The sequence below is a fragment of the Rutilus rutilus genome (genome assembly GCF_951802725.1).
Source record: "Rutilus rutilus genome assembly, chromosome: 12".
In the NCBI taxonomy this organism is placed as follows: Eukaryota; Metazoa; Chordata; class Actinopteri; order Cypriniformes; family Leuciscidae; genus Rutilus; species Rutilus rutilus.
The window spans coordinates 27353107-27374311 of record NC_140217.1 but is presented as its reverse complement, the minus strand read 5'-3'; the positions used below and the strand labels follow the sequence as shown (position 1 = coordinate 27374311).

General features: G+C 40.5%; 1 protein-coding gene across 4 annotated transcripts in view; it reads right to left on the bottom strand.

Annotated features, from left to right (window-relative positions):
- pik3r3b (phosphoinositide-3-kinase, regulatory subunit 3b (gamma)) overlaps positions 1–21205 on the bottom strand; it is a 175753-nt gene that overhangs the window by 1679 nt on the left and 152869 nt on the right. For 2 of the 4 annotated variants that reach the window (XM_084425505.1, XM_084425506.1), the window contains exons 8-15: positions 7132–7243; positions 2659–2757; positions 2388–2568; positions 1722–1847; positions 1386–1528; positions 1127–1303; positions 958–1032; positions 686–856 (exon numbers count right to left, since the gene is read on the bottom strand). In XM_084425505.1, the coding sequence (XP_084281631.1) occupies positions 686–856; positions 958–1032; positions 1127–1303; positions 1386–1528; positions 1722–1847; positions 2388–2568; positions 2659–2757; positions 7132–7243 (1084 nt within the window). Of the gene's footprint in view, positions 1–685; positions 857–957; positions 1033–1126; positions 1304–1385; positions 1529–1721; positions 1848–2387; positions 2569–2658; positions 2758–7131; positions 7244–11427; positions 11610–14702; positions 15135–21205 lie in introns of those variants that run through there. The other 2 variants (XM_084425507.1, XM_084425508.1) reach the window with 2 other exon arrangements.

Sequence of the window (21205 nt, the reverse complement as noted above, 5' to 3'; positions counted from 1 at the left end):
CTGACCTCAGACAAAGATAAAAAGCAATCCGTTTGCTCAATGACAAGCAAAGTTAATAAAGCGCTAAAGGTGACTGATTCAGTCTTGCAGAACAATCAAATGGGATCAATACATTGATGTGTTGTGTATTGCATAACTGGGAAAAGGTACAGCCTTAATAAATATTAAGAAAGTCTGAGAAAAATAGATCTAACTTTAATTATGCTAACTTTTTATTGTGGAGATGAGATGGGAAGTTATTGGGGACCAGAAACAGGAGACCAGATTTTAACCTGTATCTCTCACATGCTAGGTCAGTACTAACAACAAAATAGCCTAAAAGAATAAGCTGAACAGATTTGTATACCTCTATGTGACAGAATAGGTGGAGGCACCAAAAAAAAAAACTTTATCGACTGAAACAGCCCTAATAAATTTTAAAGTTTGTTGTATATTATATTGAACTAAAACGTTATTTTCTTCTAAAACTATATACCATTTTAGTGAGTAAGATAAACTAAAACATGACACAAAAGATTGACTTGAAAAATATCAATTCAAATTATAATGACACACACACACACACACAAAAAAAAAAAACTTAACATGGAGATGAGATCACATTTTGTAGATGCATGCATAAATCATGTTTCTCCTGTTTCATTGCCATAACTCTCCCTTCACTACTTCATCTTAAGATACTCACACAACAGAGCAGGCGTAACAGCCCTTCTTGCTGCTCTCGCGGATGAGGAAGGCTCCGTCAGGTTTGCCGAGTAGCAAGTCCTCCGCCTGCGTTCGGTTCAGGTCACCTACAAACCAGCTCTTCTCATCGTAATGTGGCAGATTCTCATCCTCCTCACTCACAAAGTAGGTGCTGTGATTATGAGAAGAAATGTGTTAGATGCTGTGATGGAGCCAGATATTTACTAAACCTGTGATCTCAAATTTAAAGTAATACATGATGATTTAACTTACTCATCCGTGTTCTCGTTTTTGATCCCCAGCCAATCGTTTATTCGTTTCTGTCGAACACCTTTATGATTGAGCCAACTGCATGGGAAAGAAGCAATAGTGTGTTAATACAGGGAGGAAAAACTGTCCACTCAAACATAACAATAATGGTGACAAAAGGAAGGCTTCTTACACAAGGTACTGATCTCTAATCTTTCTGAGCTGAATAAGATCTGGCTTTAGGCTGTTCATTTTCTTGTCCGTCTCCCTGTTGTCCATGGCCTGCGTTTTCAGGTCCTGTTCAAGCCGGGTCTTACTGTCGTGAATCTCACCCAAACGGGATTTGAGCTTCTCGTAGTTCATCATGATCCTGAGAAAGAAACAAGAACAGTTTGTAAACCCATAGATCAAGGCTGCCAAACGGAGAGCTCGTAACTGTGGACTTTGCGTACCTCTCAATCTCTTTGTCGTTGCCCTCTCTGCGGAATCTCTCAATGTATTCTTTACTGTAGCGTTCCTGTGTGTGACATTGTTCTTCAAAAATTTTAATGGTCTCGTTGAAGGCCTCTATTGCAGTACGTTTCATCTGGATCTCCTGCAATCAAATAAAAAAATATATAGTATGTGATGCGACCTAAAAGGGCTGTGCCTCTTAATAGAGTTGGTTAATTGGTCAATCGGCTTCTGAAACAAACTAAATTGTGTCCATGTCATACATGTGGCGTGTAGTGCTGGAGCAAATGGTTTGGTTGTCTATCGATCATATAACAATGTTCTAAGAGGCGTACCTGTGAGGTTTTTGTGTGCTCCTCATAGAGTCTGTCATATTCTTTACTCTTCTCCTGATATTGATTGTGATATTCCTGGAGTTTCCTCCCCACTGCATCAATGTTGTCCTCTTTCACCAGCTGATCCTGAGAGAGCGAGAGTAAATGCATCGTTATTGATATGAATTGCTGAGAGGAGAAAAGTGAGGTGGGAAAAAAGGACTGCTCGCAGAAACAAACTGCAGGTTTTGCTTACAAAGTGAAAGCCATTTTTCAGGAATTTTCTTCCAGGAATCATTTATAAAAATCTTGGAATCTGTAAGTGCCTCTCAAGGGCTTACATTTGTGGAACCCCCTAAATAATGAGCACCTGTGTGTCTGAGAAAGATACCGGGAGGGCAAGGGAGAAAGGGGGAAACAAATAAATGCCTGGATGGCCTTTCGACATTGTGGATGTGTGCAATTATTTAGGAGGTGCGCTGCTGTGGCAATAAACAAAGTAATATTTCATGCCAAAAGCATCTGCTGCCTCTGCAGTTTCACTCACAACAAGCAGCACAATTCATTCAGCAAACACGCTCTTTAAGGTCGGAGTGAGGGAGGGTGAGGTGGGAGGACAAAGAGGTAAAAGGAAAGGCAGGGAGGCTGTAAATATGATACCCCCACCCACAACCTAAACCCATTTACCTGCTGGAAGCGGGAGACCGGATACATGAGCTTAACGTCCAGTTTGGTGTTGTACTGGGCCAGTGACTCGTGCCTGTAGTGACTGATGAGCTCCACCACTGAACCGAATGTGAGCGGGTCGGAGAAACCGTACTTCCCATCTCGGTGGTAGATCTTTATTAGCTTATTGTTTCCACCTTTCCTGCAGGGAAAAGAGGATTGTGTTGGACCACGGCTCAATAAAGACAGAATGAGAGGTTTTGAAGAAGGTCTCGAAAATATTCTGAGTTACCTTAGCGTTAGCGTGTAATCTCCCTGCATCTTGGTCGAGGCGTCCCGTACCAGGAAAGTACCATCGGGCATGTCTCTCAGTTTGTCATTCACCTCTTCCCTGCACAGAAATGATGGAGAAAGAAAAGAGTGAGTGGTGCAAATACTCAAATCTTGTATTACAACATCAAATCTTGCTCTTGGTAATTAGTAATTTCAGCAAAAATAAGTTCCTTGTACTTCACTTTTCGGAAAGTGATGACACACAAAAAAATTATTTATCTTTGCCCGGCTGTATTTGGTCTGGCAGAGGGCAAAGGCACGGTCTGTGACCATGCTGTCTGGGAGAGAGCGAGACATCTTTGAACAGTTTAACTGTTGACCTCGTCCTGCACGCCCACATGTACACTGATGCCTCTAGCTCGTCTTGAAATCAGACAGTCTGCCGCTTTAAAAATGCCTCCAGACGACCAGCGGAGGAGCTGTCAGGCTTCAAAGACTTTCCTGCTTTTTTGCCCCCTTCTCTATTTTAGTCAGTCTGGGAGGAATGTCACACCACTCGACTCTCAGTTCTCCTCCCATTCTCCTGACAGCCAACAACCTAGTCATGCTGGAGCTCAGCTGACCCTGGCTCTCAGGAGGGGGTATATTTAGCCTATTTTGGGCTGCTGAGGTAAGGAGCCTTTGACTAAGCAATGCTCCCACCTTTCTGGGGGAGGAGTCATCTCTAACCTCCTACAATAGGAGCTGTGGGAATCAGGTACATTTTTAGGCTGCACTGTATCAGCAAGTTCACTGTTAAAGGGAGGTGCCCTATTTTAGTAAAATGTTTGGATTTGAGAAGCTTCCAATCATTTTAGCAATCAGATCAACATGAAATGATATTCACAAGCAATTTCACTTGTCATGTGACAAATGAAACAAGATCTTCAGCGCAAAAAGTATTGCAATATGATTTAAATATATTAAAGTGTATGAAGATGCAGGGAGAAGAGGAAAGACTAGGTTAGCGACCGTTCACCAATGACGTTGAACGCATGATGAGCAAGCAGTAGTGATGCCAGTGTAAAGTGGAGAACCTGGGATGTGTTTTTGTATTTAAAAACAGCTGGATGGAGGAGATACTTGGACAATGAACTAGATGTGCTGGGAAAAGCACAGTTATATTTGACACTATAATACTATAATTTTTTTACCATGTTATGCAGCCTTAATTTTGATAAACACCTATGATAAAGCAATTGTTAAGAAAAACATGTTTGAAATAACATGCACAGATGAATTGTGCACAATACGATAAGGAAGTAATTAAGTACGTACATATTATAGTCAATGTTTGTCATATTGGCCTTAAAGGTGCATTAAGCAACTTTTCATGTTAAAAATACCCATTTTTCTAACCCATACATGCTTAAACAATTGCCTGATGGGCTGAATGAGCCCTTCTATGATCACTGCGATTGCCTCTATAATCCTGTACAGTAAAATAAATAAGAGGGATTCGGGTCGGAATCGACTGGGCGTGACGTCATGCGCGTTCACGCTTACCTGGCTATGTCTGGCAGGTTTGTGTATTCACCGCCATTATCCGCATCAGCGAAGACAACTCAAGCGACTTTTGCAAAAGTAGAAGATGGATTCAAAGAGACCGGCTTCTAGTTCATCCCAAACCCCAACGCAAACTTCACATAACCGCGTGCACAACTCTGGTTGCAGTTTCGTGTGTCGCCAGAAGGGGGCATAGTTCTGCAAAAACTCAGAGACTTGCGCAATGCACCTTTAAAGGGATAGTTCACCCAAAAATGAAAATTAGTGACCCATGATTTACTCACCCTCAAGTCATCCTAGGTGTAGGCTATATGACATTCTTCTTTCAGACGAATACAATCAGAGTTATTAAAAAAAATGTCCTGGTTCTTCCAAGATTTATAATGGCAGTGAATGGCTGTTTCTGTTTTGAAGTCCATAAAAGTGCATCCATCCATTATAAAAGTGCTCCACATGGCACCAGGGGGTTAATAAAGGGCTTCTGAAGCGAAGCGATGAGTTTGTGTAAGAAAAGTATGAATATTTAAAGCAACACCAAAGATTATTTTGTACCTTAAAATAATGTTTCCAAAATCGTTTCAGTGGTTCATCAACTCGTAACAGGGCCTCTATCGGCTATAACCGCACTATGCAAGTTTGCCAGATCGTGTAGCAGATCTGGAGTTCGAATGAGACATAAGAAACTACAAATTTGACTTGCTTTACGGCAAGCGTTACTATAGCCGATGGGTGGAGCCTATATAAAAAAAATTGCCATTTCTGATGTTGCAATACATCATACTTTCATAAAATCATGCAACATACTCTACCTTGTCTGTGGACATCGTTATTTCCAAAGCTAAACAAATAATGTGAGTGCGCGACAGTAGGCTGCGGTAGGCTAAATTATTAAGACAGCAGTAATGGACAATGCCGCTTCCAACCTGTAGGGGGACCGAAGAGGAAAAGTGCTTTGGTGTTGCTTTAACATGTTACAAAGTAAAATTCTTCCGGCCAAATGGCCATACGCAGTCTACTGACCCCTAAAGCGCAACTTGTGACGTCGGAAGTACCGTAGTGCATCATAGCGTAAATATCAGCAGTACGTTGCATTGCTCACATAAGTTGCGCTTAAGACTTAAGTGGAATCCGTATGTACGGTTAAAGTTTTAAATATGGATATTTTTCTTGCACAAACGCATCGCTTCGCTTCAGATGGTCTTTATTAACCCCCAGGAGCCGTGTGGAGCACTTTTATGCTGAATGGATGCATTTTTATGGACTTCAAAACAGAAACTGCCATTCACTGCCATTATAAAGCTTGGAAGAGCCAGGAACTTTTTTAATAACTCCGACTGTATTCGTCTGAAAAAAGAATGTCATATACACCTATGATGACTTGAGGGTGAGTAAATCATGAGATAATTTTCATTTTTGGGGGAACTATCCCTTTAAACTCAAATATAGAAGAAAACAAAACCAAGACTAACATGATTAACATGGCTGAGAACCATTACTACGTACTCAACTGAAACAACATGTCCAGTAGTTCTAAATCTGATCTGCTAAGTCAAATCTTCCAACACACTACCACTACACAGAAAATGATCAGTTAGGAACATTTTACAGGCTAAAAAAAAAAAAAAAAAAAACACCACCAAAAAACCAACTGCTTTAACCAAAACTTGTATAGACCTTATGCACCAGAGAAACGAGGGTGCCGCCATCTTTAGAATATTGTCTTTTAACTTCCGTTTTTGCGGTCGCTCTGTATATTTCTATGGCGCTGCTGTCCAGGAGTAATTAGCTTTTGAAGTGGATTTACTTAATGTAAAGTTAACGAAAGTTATCATGAGGACTGTAATGTTTAAAGCAGATGACTTAAATGTCAGTCGACCGGGAAGATTTTAAAACGAGCCGTTCATTCATAAACACGCAAAATCACTGTGAAAATACAGACCGGAAGTCAAAAGACAACGAGCGCAGCGCTGAAAAGGGGCGGGGCTACATAAGGTCTATAGCTGTGCAGTATAACAGGATTTTGATGCACACATTATTCAATGTGTCATAATGGCTGTCCACATTTGAAATGTAATGGTCAGTATCACTTTGCTTTGGAATTCTGCTTTATTTAATGCCTAGAGTGACTAGCCTAGTTAGTCTTTGATTCTTAAACTAGTAAAGCACTAAGGACAGAGCTAAAAGCAGCTCAAGTTTATCTGGGAAGGGACTGTGTGAGTTAAAGGACAGCGAGGCTTCAAAGATCTGTGAGTATCTCAGCAGAATTTCTACTCTCCCAACATCAAACGAGTCTAAAGCTGGTCACTAAGCAGCAGACTAATCTGCAAAAACCTGACAGTTTTATGGATTGTGTTGGAAACTGGCCAGACATTTTGGAGATTTGGGCTCTTCTATCCCTCGCCTTAAGTAATGGCAACTAAACCACTGCACCCTGCATCTCTCCCCCATTTCATTGCCTTTTTGCTTTTGTACAGCTGCAGCAAAGCGTACATGCCACCAGGATAAGTGAGCCAAAAGAAGGAGAGATCAAAATAAGTTCACCAGCTCACATAAAAGAAAGAACAGAAAAAAGTTTGCAGAGCAGTGCACAGTGGCCTTGTTAGAGATCCAGCAGCAGAGCGCAGACTGCTGAATGAGCAACATGACATGCCAGAGCTGCATGTGAGACTTCACCTCAGGCTACCAACACAGAAGCCATCAGGTGGAGGGAATGGAAGACAAGAATCTGACATTTCCTGAAGAGCAAGAAACATCCTGAGAGAACCCAGAGAGATTTTCATCTGATCTGCATGTTGTCTCATGACTTCACAGGCCAACTATCACCTGACGTCCACACTGCCATATGTGTTCAACTATGAGCTAACCGACACGGGGAACGATTTTCAGAGCAGAACAGAGAGAAGTGCAAACAAGTGAGAAATGAAGTCTAGTGTCAAGTGACTCTTACCTTGATATGTCTCCCCAGTACCATTCTGCTTCGTGCAATGAGCCGCTGGCGGCTTCTTTCACACCGTTGCCGTTTACGGGTGTCATGGGTTTTGTAGGCTTGGGAGGAAGAGCTGCAGAAGAAATGAGAGAGATTTATCTTAGAGCAAAATCTTCTGAGGTCATGATCAATCCTTAAGATAAGAATTAGATCAAAAAGTTGTGACCTAACAGATGAAAACCTAATCTCCTTAGAGATTAAAGTAAGTGGACGTCTGTGTTAAAGTATGGCTGTTCATTTGGAGGGTTGAACACACAAGTACGATCCCACTTAATAAGTTTGAGCTGCCAAAAGAACCCAAATTGAGCAAAAAGGTAAGAAAACAATAATCCTAGTATCACTCTTTATCTAAAATACATAAAATACAGACTTTATGCCACACAATACACACACACACACACACACACACACACACACACAAAAAACACTAGGCTACTTCATTGAACTATTCTCAATTTTCCCATAGAATGCCTTTAATTCTCATTGACGTCATCTATAGTCAGACAAGTTTGTTTCGGAAAAAGCAATCATTTCCACTGAAAATGCAAAAGATCAGTTTTCACGGAAAATGCAACAACACCACATTCCATTAGGCCCATGCGAAAGTATAAACAAAAAACAAATGACCTTCTTAGCCAGTGGTGCTTCTGTACTATTCACTGAATCTATAATGAACAGGTTCCTCTCCTTTGAGTGAAATGCTTCTTTGTTGACTGCAAAAGCAAACAACAGCTGCCGCAACAACATGCTGGAAAGCTAACGCTGATATTGCTCTTGCTATCTTGTGGGTCAGGGGTCACCAGGATGTGCTGCTCAGCCACGCAGTGTGTCACAATGCCCTCACTCTGAGAAATATTGCTGAGAGAGTATGTGCTGGGCTACATCTTCACAGAAAACTTTCTCACGTCTAATCTCCTGACGTGAATCTTTCAACCTTAGTAAGTCTAGTTTTGGCTCTAAGCAAGCTAAGAATGATGGTTAAATGACATGCAAATGAGGTTTTGCAAAACTAGATGAATCTAAGGGTTTTCTTTGAGAACTACAGCTGTTCTAAACAAGGTGCTTGCGTGTTTTTGTGTGCAAGTGCTTCAGTGAAACCTGCAAATGCTCAGCCAGGTGCAGCTGGCAAAGACTTACTAGTTTGAGACAAAAAAACTGAAGGCTGCAAGTCCGTCTAAAATGCACAAAGAAGCAGTGTTCAAGACCTGCACCTAGCCAAGCCAAACTAACCTCCCCCTGACCTAGTTGAAACTCGCAACAGTGGCCTTGAAACAGCAGCGCACCACTCTTCTCAATTCACAGGTTTATTCAGAAGGCTTTTAAGTGAAACCAAAGACATACTTTAAAAAATAGGTAGCGGAGCGGACACTTTAAAATACTAGTTGACTGTTTAAGGAAGACATGGCTTAGTTAAGCAGGCTCATGAAGAACATTACCATGATAAATTCAAATATGGTCACATCATAATAACCGTCAAGTTTCTGTAAAAACAGTCACCCACCTGTCATTGGCCTGGCACAGACAAGGCTGTGTGAGAGCGGGTGTATATCTATGCCAGGATAGGGGAGGGGTCTATTCCATTAAGCAAAGTGAAAAGGCAAGGAGCAAGAGAGCCTACGGATGTCATAAAAGCCAGAGCAGATTCTATAATTCCCTGGGCCCTTCTAGCTGAGGAAACTTCTATCTGGCATGTGAATGAAAAGAGGCAAGACTTAAGTCCAATACACCGGAGGTGAGTCACAGATATAAAAGCCCACAGGGACATGCAACACACACTACAGCAAATTAATGAATCACTGCTGCTGGCACATTGTTGAATTACCCAATGCTCTGCGCACAATTGGCCCCTTTAAAAAGAAAAATAATGATAAAATAAATTAATAATACATTTGTTAAAGATCAGAGAGAGTGAAAGACACTCGTGTTGGCACATTTCGGTATGTCACCGAAATCCAAAACCTTCTCATTTAAGATTCATTACTTCCCAACATTTGCTGAGTGAAGTTCTTCATAGTTTTTTTTTTCAAAGTTTCGGTCGACGGGGAGAGGGGTGGTTGTATGGTTTTCTTTGAGGGCGTCATTAATTAAAAGCAGTGGTGGTTTTTGGAGTGAGAGAGCATAAGCGTAGTCAGAGTTAAAGGAGACACTGTGACAACTCCTCCCTCCATTGGCCCACAGGAAACACCTTAGTCTGGTGGGGTGAGCAGCTTTAACCAGTCAAAGCGAAGCCAGCCTAACAGACACATCCCCACCCAAACTCCGCTCCTGCAGGTGTGCACACAAACACACTATTCCTACATTTCAGTTGGTCTGAGAAGAGATCGGCCAAATGCCTTGATAAAAAAAAGTGAGAAAGAACTTTTGGAAGCTAAAAAAATGGGGGGGATGGGGAGAGAACGCTCACCGTCTGGTAGGGGATCGTTTGTGCAGCACAGCATCTTATAAACAGTCATTTGACAATGTATAACCTTCTGTTCCCTCTACACCAACACAATAATCACCATATTAATATTACATTTGCAAATACCCGCATGGCTCTCCTTCTCCACTCCCTAATGTAATTTAGAGAAACAATAAACTGAGATTCAATATCTCACTTTTCAAGACTAACGTGTGAGATGAAAACACCAGCGCACAAACATTTTTCTATGAATATGTCTGAAGCAAATATTTCTGCCTTATTTATTTAATTTCGTCACAAAGCTCCTTTCACGGCTACAGTAACAGCCTGCGACCAGAACGGGAAATGACCTCTCTTTTTCTCATTCACTTTCCGCAGCAGCCAAAAGGCAGGTGCACAAGCCCACCTGAAACCTCAAATTCCTGCCTACCAGTTTTCTCACTGTCAGCTCTTTCTGCAAGTGTGTGACCACTACACACACACACAAACACAAACACAGATATCTTTGTGAGCTACTGTTGGGGTGTGAGCATGGAAAAAAAACATGGGAAATGGAATGAAAGAAAGCAAGAAAAAGACAGATGTGGCTAGGTGATCTCATTATGGCAGCCACCTCATGTGTGTTAGTGTCAGAGATATCGTAGCTGGGGGGCACACAATGGAAAGCCCACATAATCGCAGCTTGCAGTCGTTTTTAAAAATACCATTCACCGATCCAAACAAATTACGATCATGATTTATGGCAAAACTGAACAAAGGGGTCAATTTAAATGACAAAGGCAAAAGTATTTTTCAAATTTATATAAGATTAAACTAGCCCATCATGCGTCACAATGAATGCAAAACAAACTTGGTTAAACATTTTTTTTTCGTATCTTTTTTTTCCTTCTAAACTTGTAATGAAAGATGCAAATGCATATGTAAGAAAAATAATGTGACCAGGACGTAGGATGGAAAGGATGAGAAAGAACGAGGGGGAGTGAGTGGCAATGCAACGCTGCGCAAGTCTGAACAAAGAAAACTATACATCCATAGGTGAAACCTATGGCAATCGACGATGAGCAGTCCATTGTTTAGGAAACAAACATAAATGGCAACGTGCAGCTCAAAACATCATCTCAGGTGGTCATTGTACTGCAGTTGTGTTTTTTGCACAGCAACAAAAAGACACGTTCAAACTTCTGGTTCTACAGGTGACATCTGATGGAGCAACTGTACTTTGAAAGAGAACACAGACATAGACTGACACCACCACACACATATAAACAGTTTAGTTTAGGATTTGTATGTACAAATTAGGGGGTACATTAGCATGATAAAAGACGTGTGGCAGAGAGTGATGACAGTGCCATTGAAGAGAGCAGCAGGCGTGGGCTGCCACGTCCCGATCCAAGGGGGAATGAATTAAAAGTGTCACCAAGCACATGGGTGGTTTAAATAGTCCGTTGGGTACGCTCTGCGCACATATTATCATGATCCGCTAATTCTGTTCATTCCTAATGAATAACTAAAAAGACAATCCCTGCAGCTGAACTCTTACAACAACCTTATTAAGCCTCAAATCATTTTAACACAATACAAAAAAAAAAAAATTACAAAACAAGAAAATGGAGTACAGCTATCAAGGATGACACGTTCTGGAAAAAGCACAATTCTTATGTTAATTCATGTTGACAAAAGCACGTTTCCATTCATACAAGATCCAGGACACTTCCCACACAATAGAACAAACACTAATTGTCATTGTGCTCCCCTGACAGTCTGTTCAGAGCATGAACAGACAGAAAAAAAAAAGACGAAAGCAAAGACAGTGAGTGTGAAAAAGCAGAAGAAAAGAAGAATGGTGTCTCCCTTACCGTCCTCCTCGGGATCCTTTTTGAGCTGCATGTATACAGCCTGCACTCAGCTGTCTGTGACACAAGTCCTCTTATTTTCTCTCTCCCTCTCCCTCTCTCCCACTCGCTCTCGCTTTCTCTCCACCCTCGCACTGCCTTTCAGACTAAAGCCAGAGGGAAAATCCCTGCTCCTAAATTCAGATGCTGCTGGCTTAACAAACCCTCTCAATGAAGAAATCGGCAGCAGCCAATGAGAAAGCAGGAGGGGAGGTGGACAGGACTGAACCATATGAGATGGAGAAAGAGAGCGGAAAGCTCTAGGGAATGGGGGGGGGGGGGAGCACTCCTCTCAGAGAAAGACAAGGCAAAGACGCTAACACACGCTGAGGCGAACACGAAACAGGACACATACACTGAACCACTTCACAGCTGCATCGTTTGAAACATCAGATTACAAGATTTTTTTCAGTGCATAGTATGCATGTATGTATGTAATATATATATATATATATATATATATGTTTAGAGCGGAGCAGAATGTGAAAACAATTCTCTATCTACGTATAGGCTGATATGTTTATGTAGTCATAATGAAAAATAATATATAGCTAGTCGAATATATATACACATACACACACACACACACACACACACATATTATGTGCATGAATGTAAAGAGAAAGAGAAATGCTGCTTTCTCACATTGTGCTAAAAAACCCTCTGCTTTCTCAACAGATGTATTTGCTGTGCACTTTTATGAATGAACAAGCTCAAATAAATGCAGGACTGAACCAGCTGAAATGGCACAGAACAAAGAAAGAACCATGCATCAAGAAAGATACAGTGACATTTCCATCCCTTATGTCATACGAATGCCATTAAGGTATGTCAGAAGCTGACTTTCCCTTTGGTGTCGCTGCACTTTTGTTGTCCACCCAGAGCACACGGCTCCGGCAGCCTTTATTACACTCACACATCACTGGCCCTAAGAGACAGGGGCCAACTTTCCCCTGGGGGCAGCGTGGCACCTGTGCTCATTGGATACTGCAACGGAACAAAGCAGTCACTTGCTTGTTTGCAGACGCACGCACATAACTGGGCCGTACCTCTGAGCCTTCCACATCTCAATTCAGCTGTAATAAATATTCTAATGAACATCTGCAGGGGAACCATGTCCTGTTTCTTTCCTTTCCTTCTCACTCTTACTCTTACTCTTACTAATATATCCATCTTCTCCCGGGTCGTGCGGATTTCAGTGTCCCGCAGTGCCTTTATAACGGCGTCTCAGAGATAAAGTGCCGCGAGTTGAGGAAGAAGCAGATGATAAGTCAATGAGGGGCTATTGACAGTACACAAGGACAAACGGACAGATAGAAATAAGGAGAGATCTGATAAACCTGTGTTCAGTGGCACAGAATGAAAGATAAGATTAATGTGTGGGTTGATCACACGGTGCTGTGCTCATTCATCCCCATGGCAGAGCAATCGAAGGGCTATTCAACCCACAATCCTGCTTGCCAGATCCGTTCAGTCCACCACAGCTCATTTTCTAGGAAATGAGGAGGTTAGGACAAAGCGTTAGGCTTTGTTCCTTTGAACAACGCAGAGAATTTTGTAAAAGTAAAAAAAAAGAAAGATCAATTCTGCTCACTGTTGGAATTAGGCTGCATTTGGACCAAGACATGGTTAACTGCTTGTGGGTAGGTAAAGACAGCACCATCTTCACAATCTAACTACAAATGTTACACATGGACAAACTGTTAAGAAACAATCCACAAAATGTGTTTTGTGCTTTTGCATTAAACACAGTCTGCCTTAAAACCATTCACAATGGTCTCACGGAAGTACAGCCTCATGAAAAACCGTCAAACCGTCTCTTTTCCCATTCCCATTTCACGCCTCCAAAAGTGTCATCCGTCTCTTTATTGCAGGAATTAACGACATGAATTAACGACCCATTGTCAACTATGCCTGTGACTTCTGAATAGGATCCAGTTTCCAGTCTATGACATCATTGTTAATGGCAATAAAATGGTGTCAGCGCTTAACAAATGACACATGAATGGCACTGGATGTGAATAAGAAATGCAGAACACCAAAACTAACATTCAGAAAGCGAGGAAACTTATTCCCAAAAGACCCCTAAAGAGCTTCCACAAGGACTCAGTATATAATTCTGTAACTTCACTGGTCTATAAGTCCCTATCTGCTACAATGGCCAGGGAAAAGAGCACAGAGTAAAATCCTGTATAACACCAATTAAAGTGACAAAAACTCAGAGAATGCATTTCGATCTCTCCACATTTTGCATATTAATACAATTTATGGTGAGCCATGCAAAAGGTACAAATCTACTGACAGCCTATAGCAGGACCTGTAACACAATCTCTCTAAAAACATATCATTTAACCATTTACAGGCCTAAATTCCCTGCAGAACCAATATTACTGGATATATAGAGGTTTACACAAGTTCTAGGGATAGTTAAACTAAAAGGAGAATCTGGAGATATGCAAAATGACGACTACTTTCATTGTATGAAAAGAGATGCCTAAAAAAGTGAATGGGGACTGAGGCTCATTCTGCCTAACTCCTTATTTTGCGTTCTACTTAAGAAAAAAAAAAGAAGTAAAAGATTTGGAACAAGTGTGAGAAAATGATAGAACTTTCGTATTCAGATGAAATGTTATTTTAAAATAAATGTATAGAGGGATGTGCACTGTTGCACAGGGAGAAAGATTTAATATGGCTCCCTTGTCTGAATGAGAATTCATTTATCGTGCATTAAAAACGCACACGCTAATGCTAATGCAGACAGTGCATCTCAAGTACGACTTAGGCACATTTAACTAACAAACTGACGGTTTTAAGATGGCGAAATTGTTCTTTGTGGAAGAACTAGTGGGGATTTTAAATGTTAGCCATACATGACTCATTGTACATAACATTAAAATAAAATACAAAAATTAAGAGATGCAAGCTCCATTTGTCTAAGCAGATAGAGTGCAATGTCCGATAATGAGACTGTAAATGTTAAAAACGCTAAACGACATTCTTTTATGGAACACAAAAGGAGATATGCAGAATGACATCTCAGTCACCATTCATTTTCGCTGTATGGTAAAAAAGACACAATGAAAGTAAATGGTGACTGAGGCTGCCAGTACCAAACATTTCCTTTTGTGGTTCATGGAGGAAAAAGTCAGGTTTGTAACAATATCAGAGTGAGGAAAGAAGATTTTACATTATTGGAGTGAACCAAGCGTGCTGTTAGTTTAATTATGCTATATCTGTACCTGGCGGCTGGTCCATTTCAATGTAAAATATTAATTCAGTGGAATAGGGCATCATCACGTCCCTCCAGTCGTCATCTTCTTTCTCCGTAGTCCACACTGTATTGTACATGTTCTGAGTCCTCTGGTGATCGACTAGGTTCTCATAAAATCAAATGTTCAACACAGACGAATGAAGGAAACATAAAAAGCTCTTCTGACTGAACGGAGAGCTCAACTTTAACAGTCTGAATGCCTGCTTCAGAGTAACTGCGTGTCATGAAAGCTGTCAAAGCACCAGGCTTCACTCATCCAATATCACTTGATATAGCATTATTATTATTATTATTATTTTTTATAAAATATCTCTTTACAGTCCGACAGAACAGAAAGTAGATACCAGCTCTACAATCCACTCCGTCCTACCATGACGAAACGGTAGTCCTCTTTTCAAACAGCTCATACCAGGTCTACCGGCCCTTTCACTTCATGAGGAAGAGTCCATTCGGTGCACACACAGCACGGGGGGAACCGGTTTCAACGGAAAAGAGTGGAGCGAACTACTCTCCTCGTGCTTACGTTTTAACGGGTAATTAATATAACACATAATTAAAAACACGAAAAGAAGACCGAGTTTATAATTATTGTCTTCTCATTTCGACGTGTGTAACGGTGTCGTTTCATTCACAAGTGACATCATTTTTCGGAACCCCTTCTCCGGTACGAAATGGCCTCTCCTCAAAACGGATCACTTGCACTAGGTGCTGTGGAGCACGCACACTCCAGATTTGGGAGCCAATCAGAATGCGCTTCTCTTCCAACTAGTTGCCAAAGTCAGAGTTTGTACATTATTTGCAGCCGCGTGTTTCTTGTGATCCAATGAACTTGTTCGAAGAGCGGAAGTCGACATCCTATTGGTCGAACCGTTACTATGAGGTGCAAAACTGATGGAGAGAACAGTTGCTGGAGGAAGTAATGATTTTGATATTAGGCTATAATAGGCCTATGTAAAATATAGCATGTTTATTATAGATATTCATTGACACGTAACCAATAAGTAGCCATATTAGAAGCACCATAACAGTTGAAACAGCTGCCCATAATGGACATCTGTTTGGAAATACAAACTGGAATAAATCTTGGTGAATTTGTAATTTTTGTTAATATAATAAAATAACTTACATTCTAATAATAAATTAACAGAACTAACCTTAACAAATATACCTTTTCAGTATATTATACCTTTTCAAACACACTTGCGTATATATGTGTTGGTCTATCTCACTCTTATCAATACATTTAAAATATGTAATATTAAGAATAAAAGTGAACTTTCTCCAGACATGCAACAATGTAACCTGAATATTTTACTAATTGTTGCCTGTGGGTCAGGGTGTTTACTGTTTTTCTGTATGTAAATCTCATCAATGTTTGGTGGTCTGCTTTAGGAACAATTATTTTGTGGATGGCAATCTGCCTCTTCGTGTCCCCCCTGTTCACATACGTGTGATCTATCCATCAAGAAGAATGAGAAAATGCCTCTCTATGGCCAGAACGGAATAAAAGGCCACAATGTTTGCATCTCTTTAATGAAGGACAGGGAGGACCTTCCAGATGGCTCGTGCCTGACAAAGGCTGTCCTTGTCAACTGTGTCAAACTTGCTTAATTGTCACTGTCCATGATTCAGCTCAGTATGAGCAGATGGATCCGAAACAATGACAAGCAACCGAACAGCCACAGTAATCCATAAAAGCTGTGGGAAAATATTAATCATTTACACCTAATGCATAATGAACGAGTAATAAATGCCAGGGCTATTTAAATTACATCCATACCAGCTGTAAATTTAAGACTGATGCATTTATTTGAGGTCACTCTGTTTCAGAGACTGCAATGTCTGGTTTGGACTAAAGTGTATTGCTATCTGCCTCTGCAACACCAGAGAAAGACACACGTGACCATGGGGATTTGAGTGTCAGAAAAGTGTGTGTGCCTTAGAAACCTTAAAGCGCAACCAACTGCGGCTTGTTATTGCCTCTCCTCTTATTGGACAGTGAGCTAAACACCCAGTGTTTCTATGGTATGTCTGCAGGGGATTCAGATTTGGCGATCCAATATGTGTGAGTTACAAAGGAAAATAAATAGCCAATGTGCACTGCAACTTTAATTAATTACCAAAGTAATAATCTATGAACTAAGACATGGTGAATGATTAAAATTAAATGTTTGATAAGTCCAAAAGTATTCATTTAATTGTATTAAAAGTGAAATTCACACACATAAATATGATAAAATACTGAGTTTCCTTGATCAGGCTTATCTGGTTTCCTCTGTGGTTTAAATAATACATTTGGTAAACAGTGAGAACATAACTCTCTCTATGGAGAGCATTGGACAAACAGGCCAATCTTTGTAGTGTAGGATGAATCATCAATATTTGTCCATATAAATGTAAAATCTGCATATGTGCTAAAAGTTTATTTTAGTAGAACCATATAGTTTGCTTCAAAGTGAACACACATGGATTAGATGTCACATGACTCAAAATTTGCTTATTTGCTTTTAAAACTTGGCTTGGTTTCTAATGACAAGGCTCATGTATTTAGCTTTTGTATTTAGATTTAGATTATGTTTCTCGCTATACCAGCAGGATTTATTATGTCACACTCTTTTCTCCGATTACTTATTCAAAATTATTTTCCACATGTAGGTTTGTGCATGTGATCCCAAAAGGCAGGCATGACTAGCAGAAAGAGATTCTAATCTGCCTGACTACAAGACCCAGCTAAACGATGCCAAATCCCGTTGAAAGAATGAAGCAAAAATGAAAAGCTAGGGGAGTTGTAAAGGTATATCGATGACCTGGAGATTTGAGGATGGTGAACTGAAGGACATTTTGACGACATGCTGAAATAAAAGGGGCCTGCTTGCTGAGGGACAATAATCTGACTGTGCTGTGTCTGTATTGACTATATATAGCTTTGAGCATCTCATATTTTATCTGTGACTGTAACAACTAGAGTGGAAAGTACATTTTCAGTTCAGATGCAAATAAACGGCTTCTTTGTTCCATTTTTAACACAGACATAAGGGCGGCACTGGAGAGGCACACAAAACCCAGAGCTGTTGTGTGACCACTGGTGTGCATTATACATAATTCATAAAGGAGATGAAAGAAGCAATATCATTGTTCCCCAGCTGATATCATGGAGGGGGAAATTAATTTCAATCCACTGTAAATTACACACAGTGAGAGCGATCACCTTTTTCGTTTTTTCTGCTGAGCTCATGAGAATCAGACGGCTCTCTCTGTCACTGTCTCCCTGCCTAGAATAAGCCATAAGCTTTTTCTCTCAAAGCCAACTGAAAGAAAAGAGAAGAAGAAAACAACTAGAGATTAAAGGAATAGCTCATCTAAAAATGAAAATTCTGTCATTTACTCCCTCATGTCGTTCCAAACCCGTATGACTTTAGTTCTTTCATTGATTGAACACAAAAAGAGAATTATAGTGGTCACTCTTTTCCATGCAGTTAGTCCCCATGGAAACTGAAGCTTTAAATAAAATGATCATTAAAGTGGTCCAAATTATTTGTGCGTTACATTCAAAGTCTTCTTAAGCTATACGATTAAACCCTGTGTGAGGAACAGGCCAAAACTGAAGTCCATGTTGCCAGGATATTATAATAATTTCAGATCTTGTGTTCCACACACACACACACACACACACACACAAAAAAGTCATACCAGTTTGGAGCAACATGATGGTGAGCAAAAAGCAACATTTCATTTGGTGAACTATATCCTTTTGGTGCTGCAGTCCGCAATGATAAATATAGACTACATATGAGTAATTCACAAAGCTCATTGCTGACCGGACGCACATTACAGAGACAGTAGTTCTTTATTATCGGATACACCTTCAAGCATGACTAGATATCAGTCTCTTTTATCCACAAGGCTGCACTAATGGGCGCACTCGGCAGAAGGAGTCATGTGTCTTGGATGATGTACGCTCTGATTTGAGTTAAACAATTAGGCATACTGTCTGGTATTTGTTCTCCGCTTTTCCTCATCCTGAATTGGCAGGATTTTCAGGGGTGCAGATATGCATAAATCACTAGTATGGCTGTGCATGCACATGCGCAACAGAGCGGCCTAAAAATGACAACGAAGTGTTAATGACTCTGCAAAAAAAGAGCAGCACACACCACCCAGCCCCCTGGCTTATTAGCTAGTAAAGGCAGAGGCAGCCTCCCTCCGTCTCCATTTCTGGGTGGCAGGCAGTCTGCGCTCCTGTGATGTCATCCTGCAATGTGAGCATCCCACTTGGACTGATGCAATACTCCGGTGACACTCGGTAACAAGCAGCCAGCGTCTGCCAATCCCCGCCCCCATGCCCTCTTCCTCTGTCTCATTGTCTTTCTCTGTCACTCTCCACCTCATGGCCACTTTTCCTACAGTCTTCTCAAGTTCTCTCTTTCACCTTTCTACCTCTCTCTCTCTCTCCTCGGTCTACTTTTCTTGTCATCCTTTTCTTTCCACACGCCTACTCCTCAGCTACCCTTCTCTCTGAACGACCCTCTGGTTGTCATGGCATCAGGCATTGCTCAGCATTCTGCAGTTCAGCAGATAAAGGACGGGCTGTTTAACTCTTACCCGTCTGAACCAGAGTGGTTTGCAAGACACAAAGATAGTATATCAGCAGGCATAATCCACATACCCTAGACTAATTAACAGCTTATGATGATGATTAAACAGGGGCGATAAGATCAAACAGAATATTAGAGAGTTCCCTTACGAAAAATACGTCTATTCAAGTGTGCTATTAGTACTAATCTTTTAAACTAAAAATAAGAAAGTAAACTTTCAGTCTACTTTTTATGTACTTCTCAGAAATATACTTACAATTGTACTTAAGTATACTTGACATATACTGACAGAAAAGTCTAAGTATATTTGGCCTGTATTTGTACTCAATCTTTTGATCAAGATATAGGCTGCTTAAAAGTGTAATTAGCCTAAGTATTCTAAGTATACTTGGCTTATAGTTGTGTTTACTCTTTTGATTGAGTATCCTATTAAGTACTTTTTTCATATCGTTTTACACACTGTCTTATAAACTTGCATTGTTTGAAAATATTGATTTATAAAGAAAACGTGTTCCTAATTCTGAGTATCTGATTTTTTTGTTTAGGCTACTCTACTTTAGCCTGGGTTTCCCCATGCTGCCTTGCGCGCAGCGCGATTTTATTCACGCTGCTAGGCAGCCCTGACACCATGGACCAGATTTTCCCCTCAAAAAGGGAACCAATCACAGAACGCGGAGGGAACAGCAAGACGATGACGACGTCTATGCGACACACCGAAGCAGTTTGTTTATATCCATGGATCCAAAATGGCAGCAGACGCGAAGTTACCTTTCGATGCAGCCTTAGAGAGTGTTCTAAGTGGTTTAGTCGCTGAACGCCATCGTGTTAGATAAAATAATAAAATAAACTTTAAGTATATTTATTATTGTTTGGGTTGATCTGTGTTTTAAAGTTGCAATTCGCCTATTCGCCTATTTCGCCTATCCCTTGTTTTCTGGTACGACACAGGAGAAACCTTAAAGGATAACTGTCGCCAAAATGCAACCTAGGGTCTTTTTGTTAATCTACCCGAGGCAAACTTTCGTTTAAAAGCATAATTAGAATGGAAACGCTTTTAAGTGTGACCATATTTTTGTTTTCGGTCAAATTGCCTTTTGAATGGGAGTGCTTGGGGCACAACTATGATAGCATCAAAAATCGCTATTTTTATAACACTAAGAAGGCTTTGAAAAAAAAAACGTACGGTCAAACTTAAAAGTGGCGTTTCCATTCTAATTATGCTTTTAAACGAAAGTTTGCCTCGGGTAGATTAACAAAAAGACCCTAGGTTGCATTTTGGCGACAGTTATCCTTTAACATATCTTTGCATTCTGTCATGAGACTAAAGTGGCTGAACGAGGTCTGCAACTATGAGACAGTGTCAACTTGAGAAACAAATAGATTAACCCTTTGCCACAATGGCAAGGCTGCACTTAGAAGCCAAGTAATGAATGGACTCCATCAAAAGATTAGAGGCTGAACCTGGGTGTGCCTCTTCAGGGGTGGATTGAGGTCAAGAAAGATGAAAAATCCTCTTTCTGTTGCCTTATAGTGTCTTACCTACATCATTCTACTTGCTCATACTTTTGTCATTTTCCCAGCAATTCTGAAATAAGCTTTGTAAGACATAAAAATGTCTGTTTTGAGAATGAAAAATGGACAGGTAAAAAAATCTTCGATGATTACTTTCATTTCAAAAGAACACGCAAATGTTAAATAACTGTAGGCCGCACATTTCTTTAGAGGAAAAGAAGGGGTTACCCTTTAACATTTGTTGTATTTAGTAACTTCACTGCGTTTATATTATCTATAATAAATCCATATTTTGGATTTAGAGCCATGTCTACGAGGCATGAAAAGGTGTGTTAACACCAAATTTTAACTGCAAGAAAAAAAC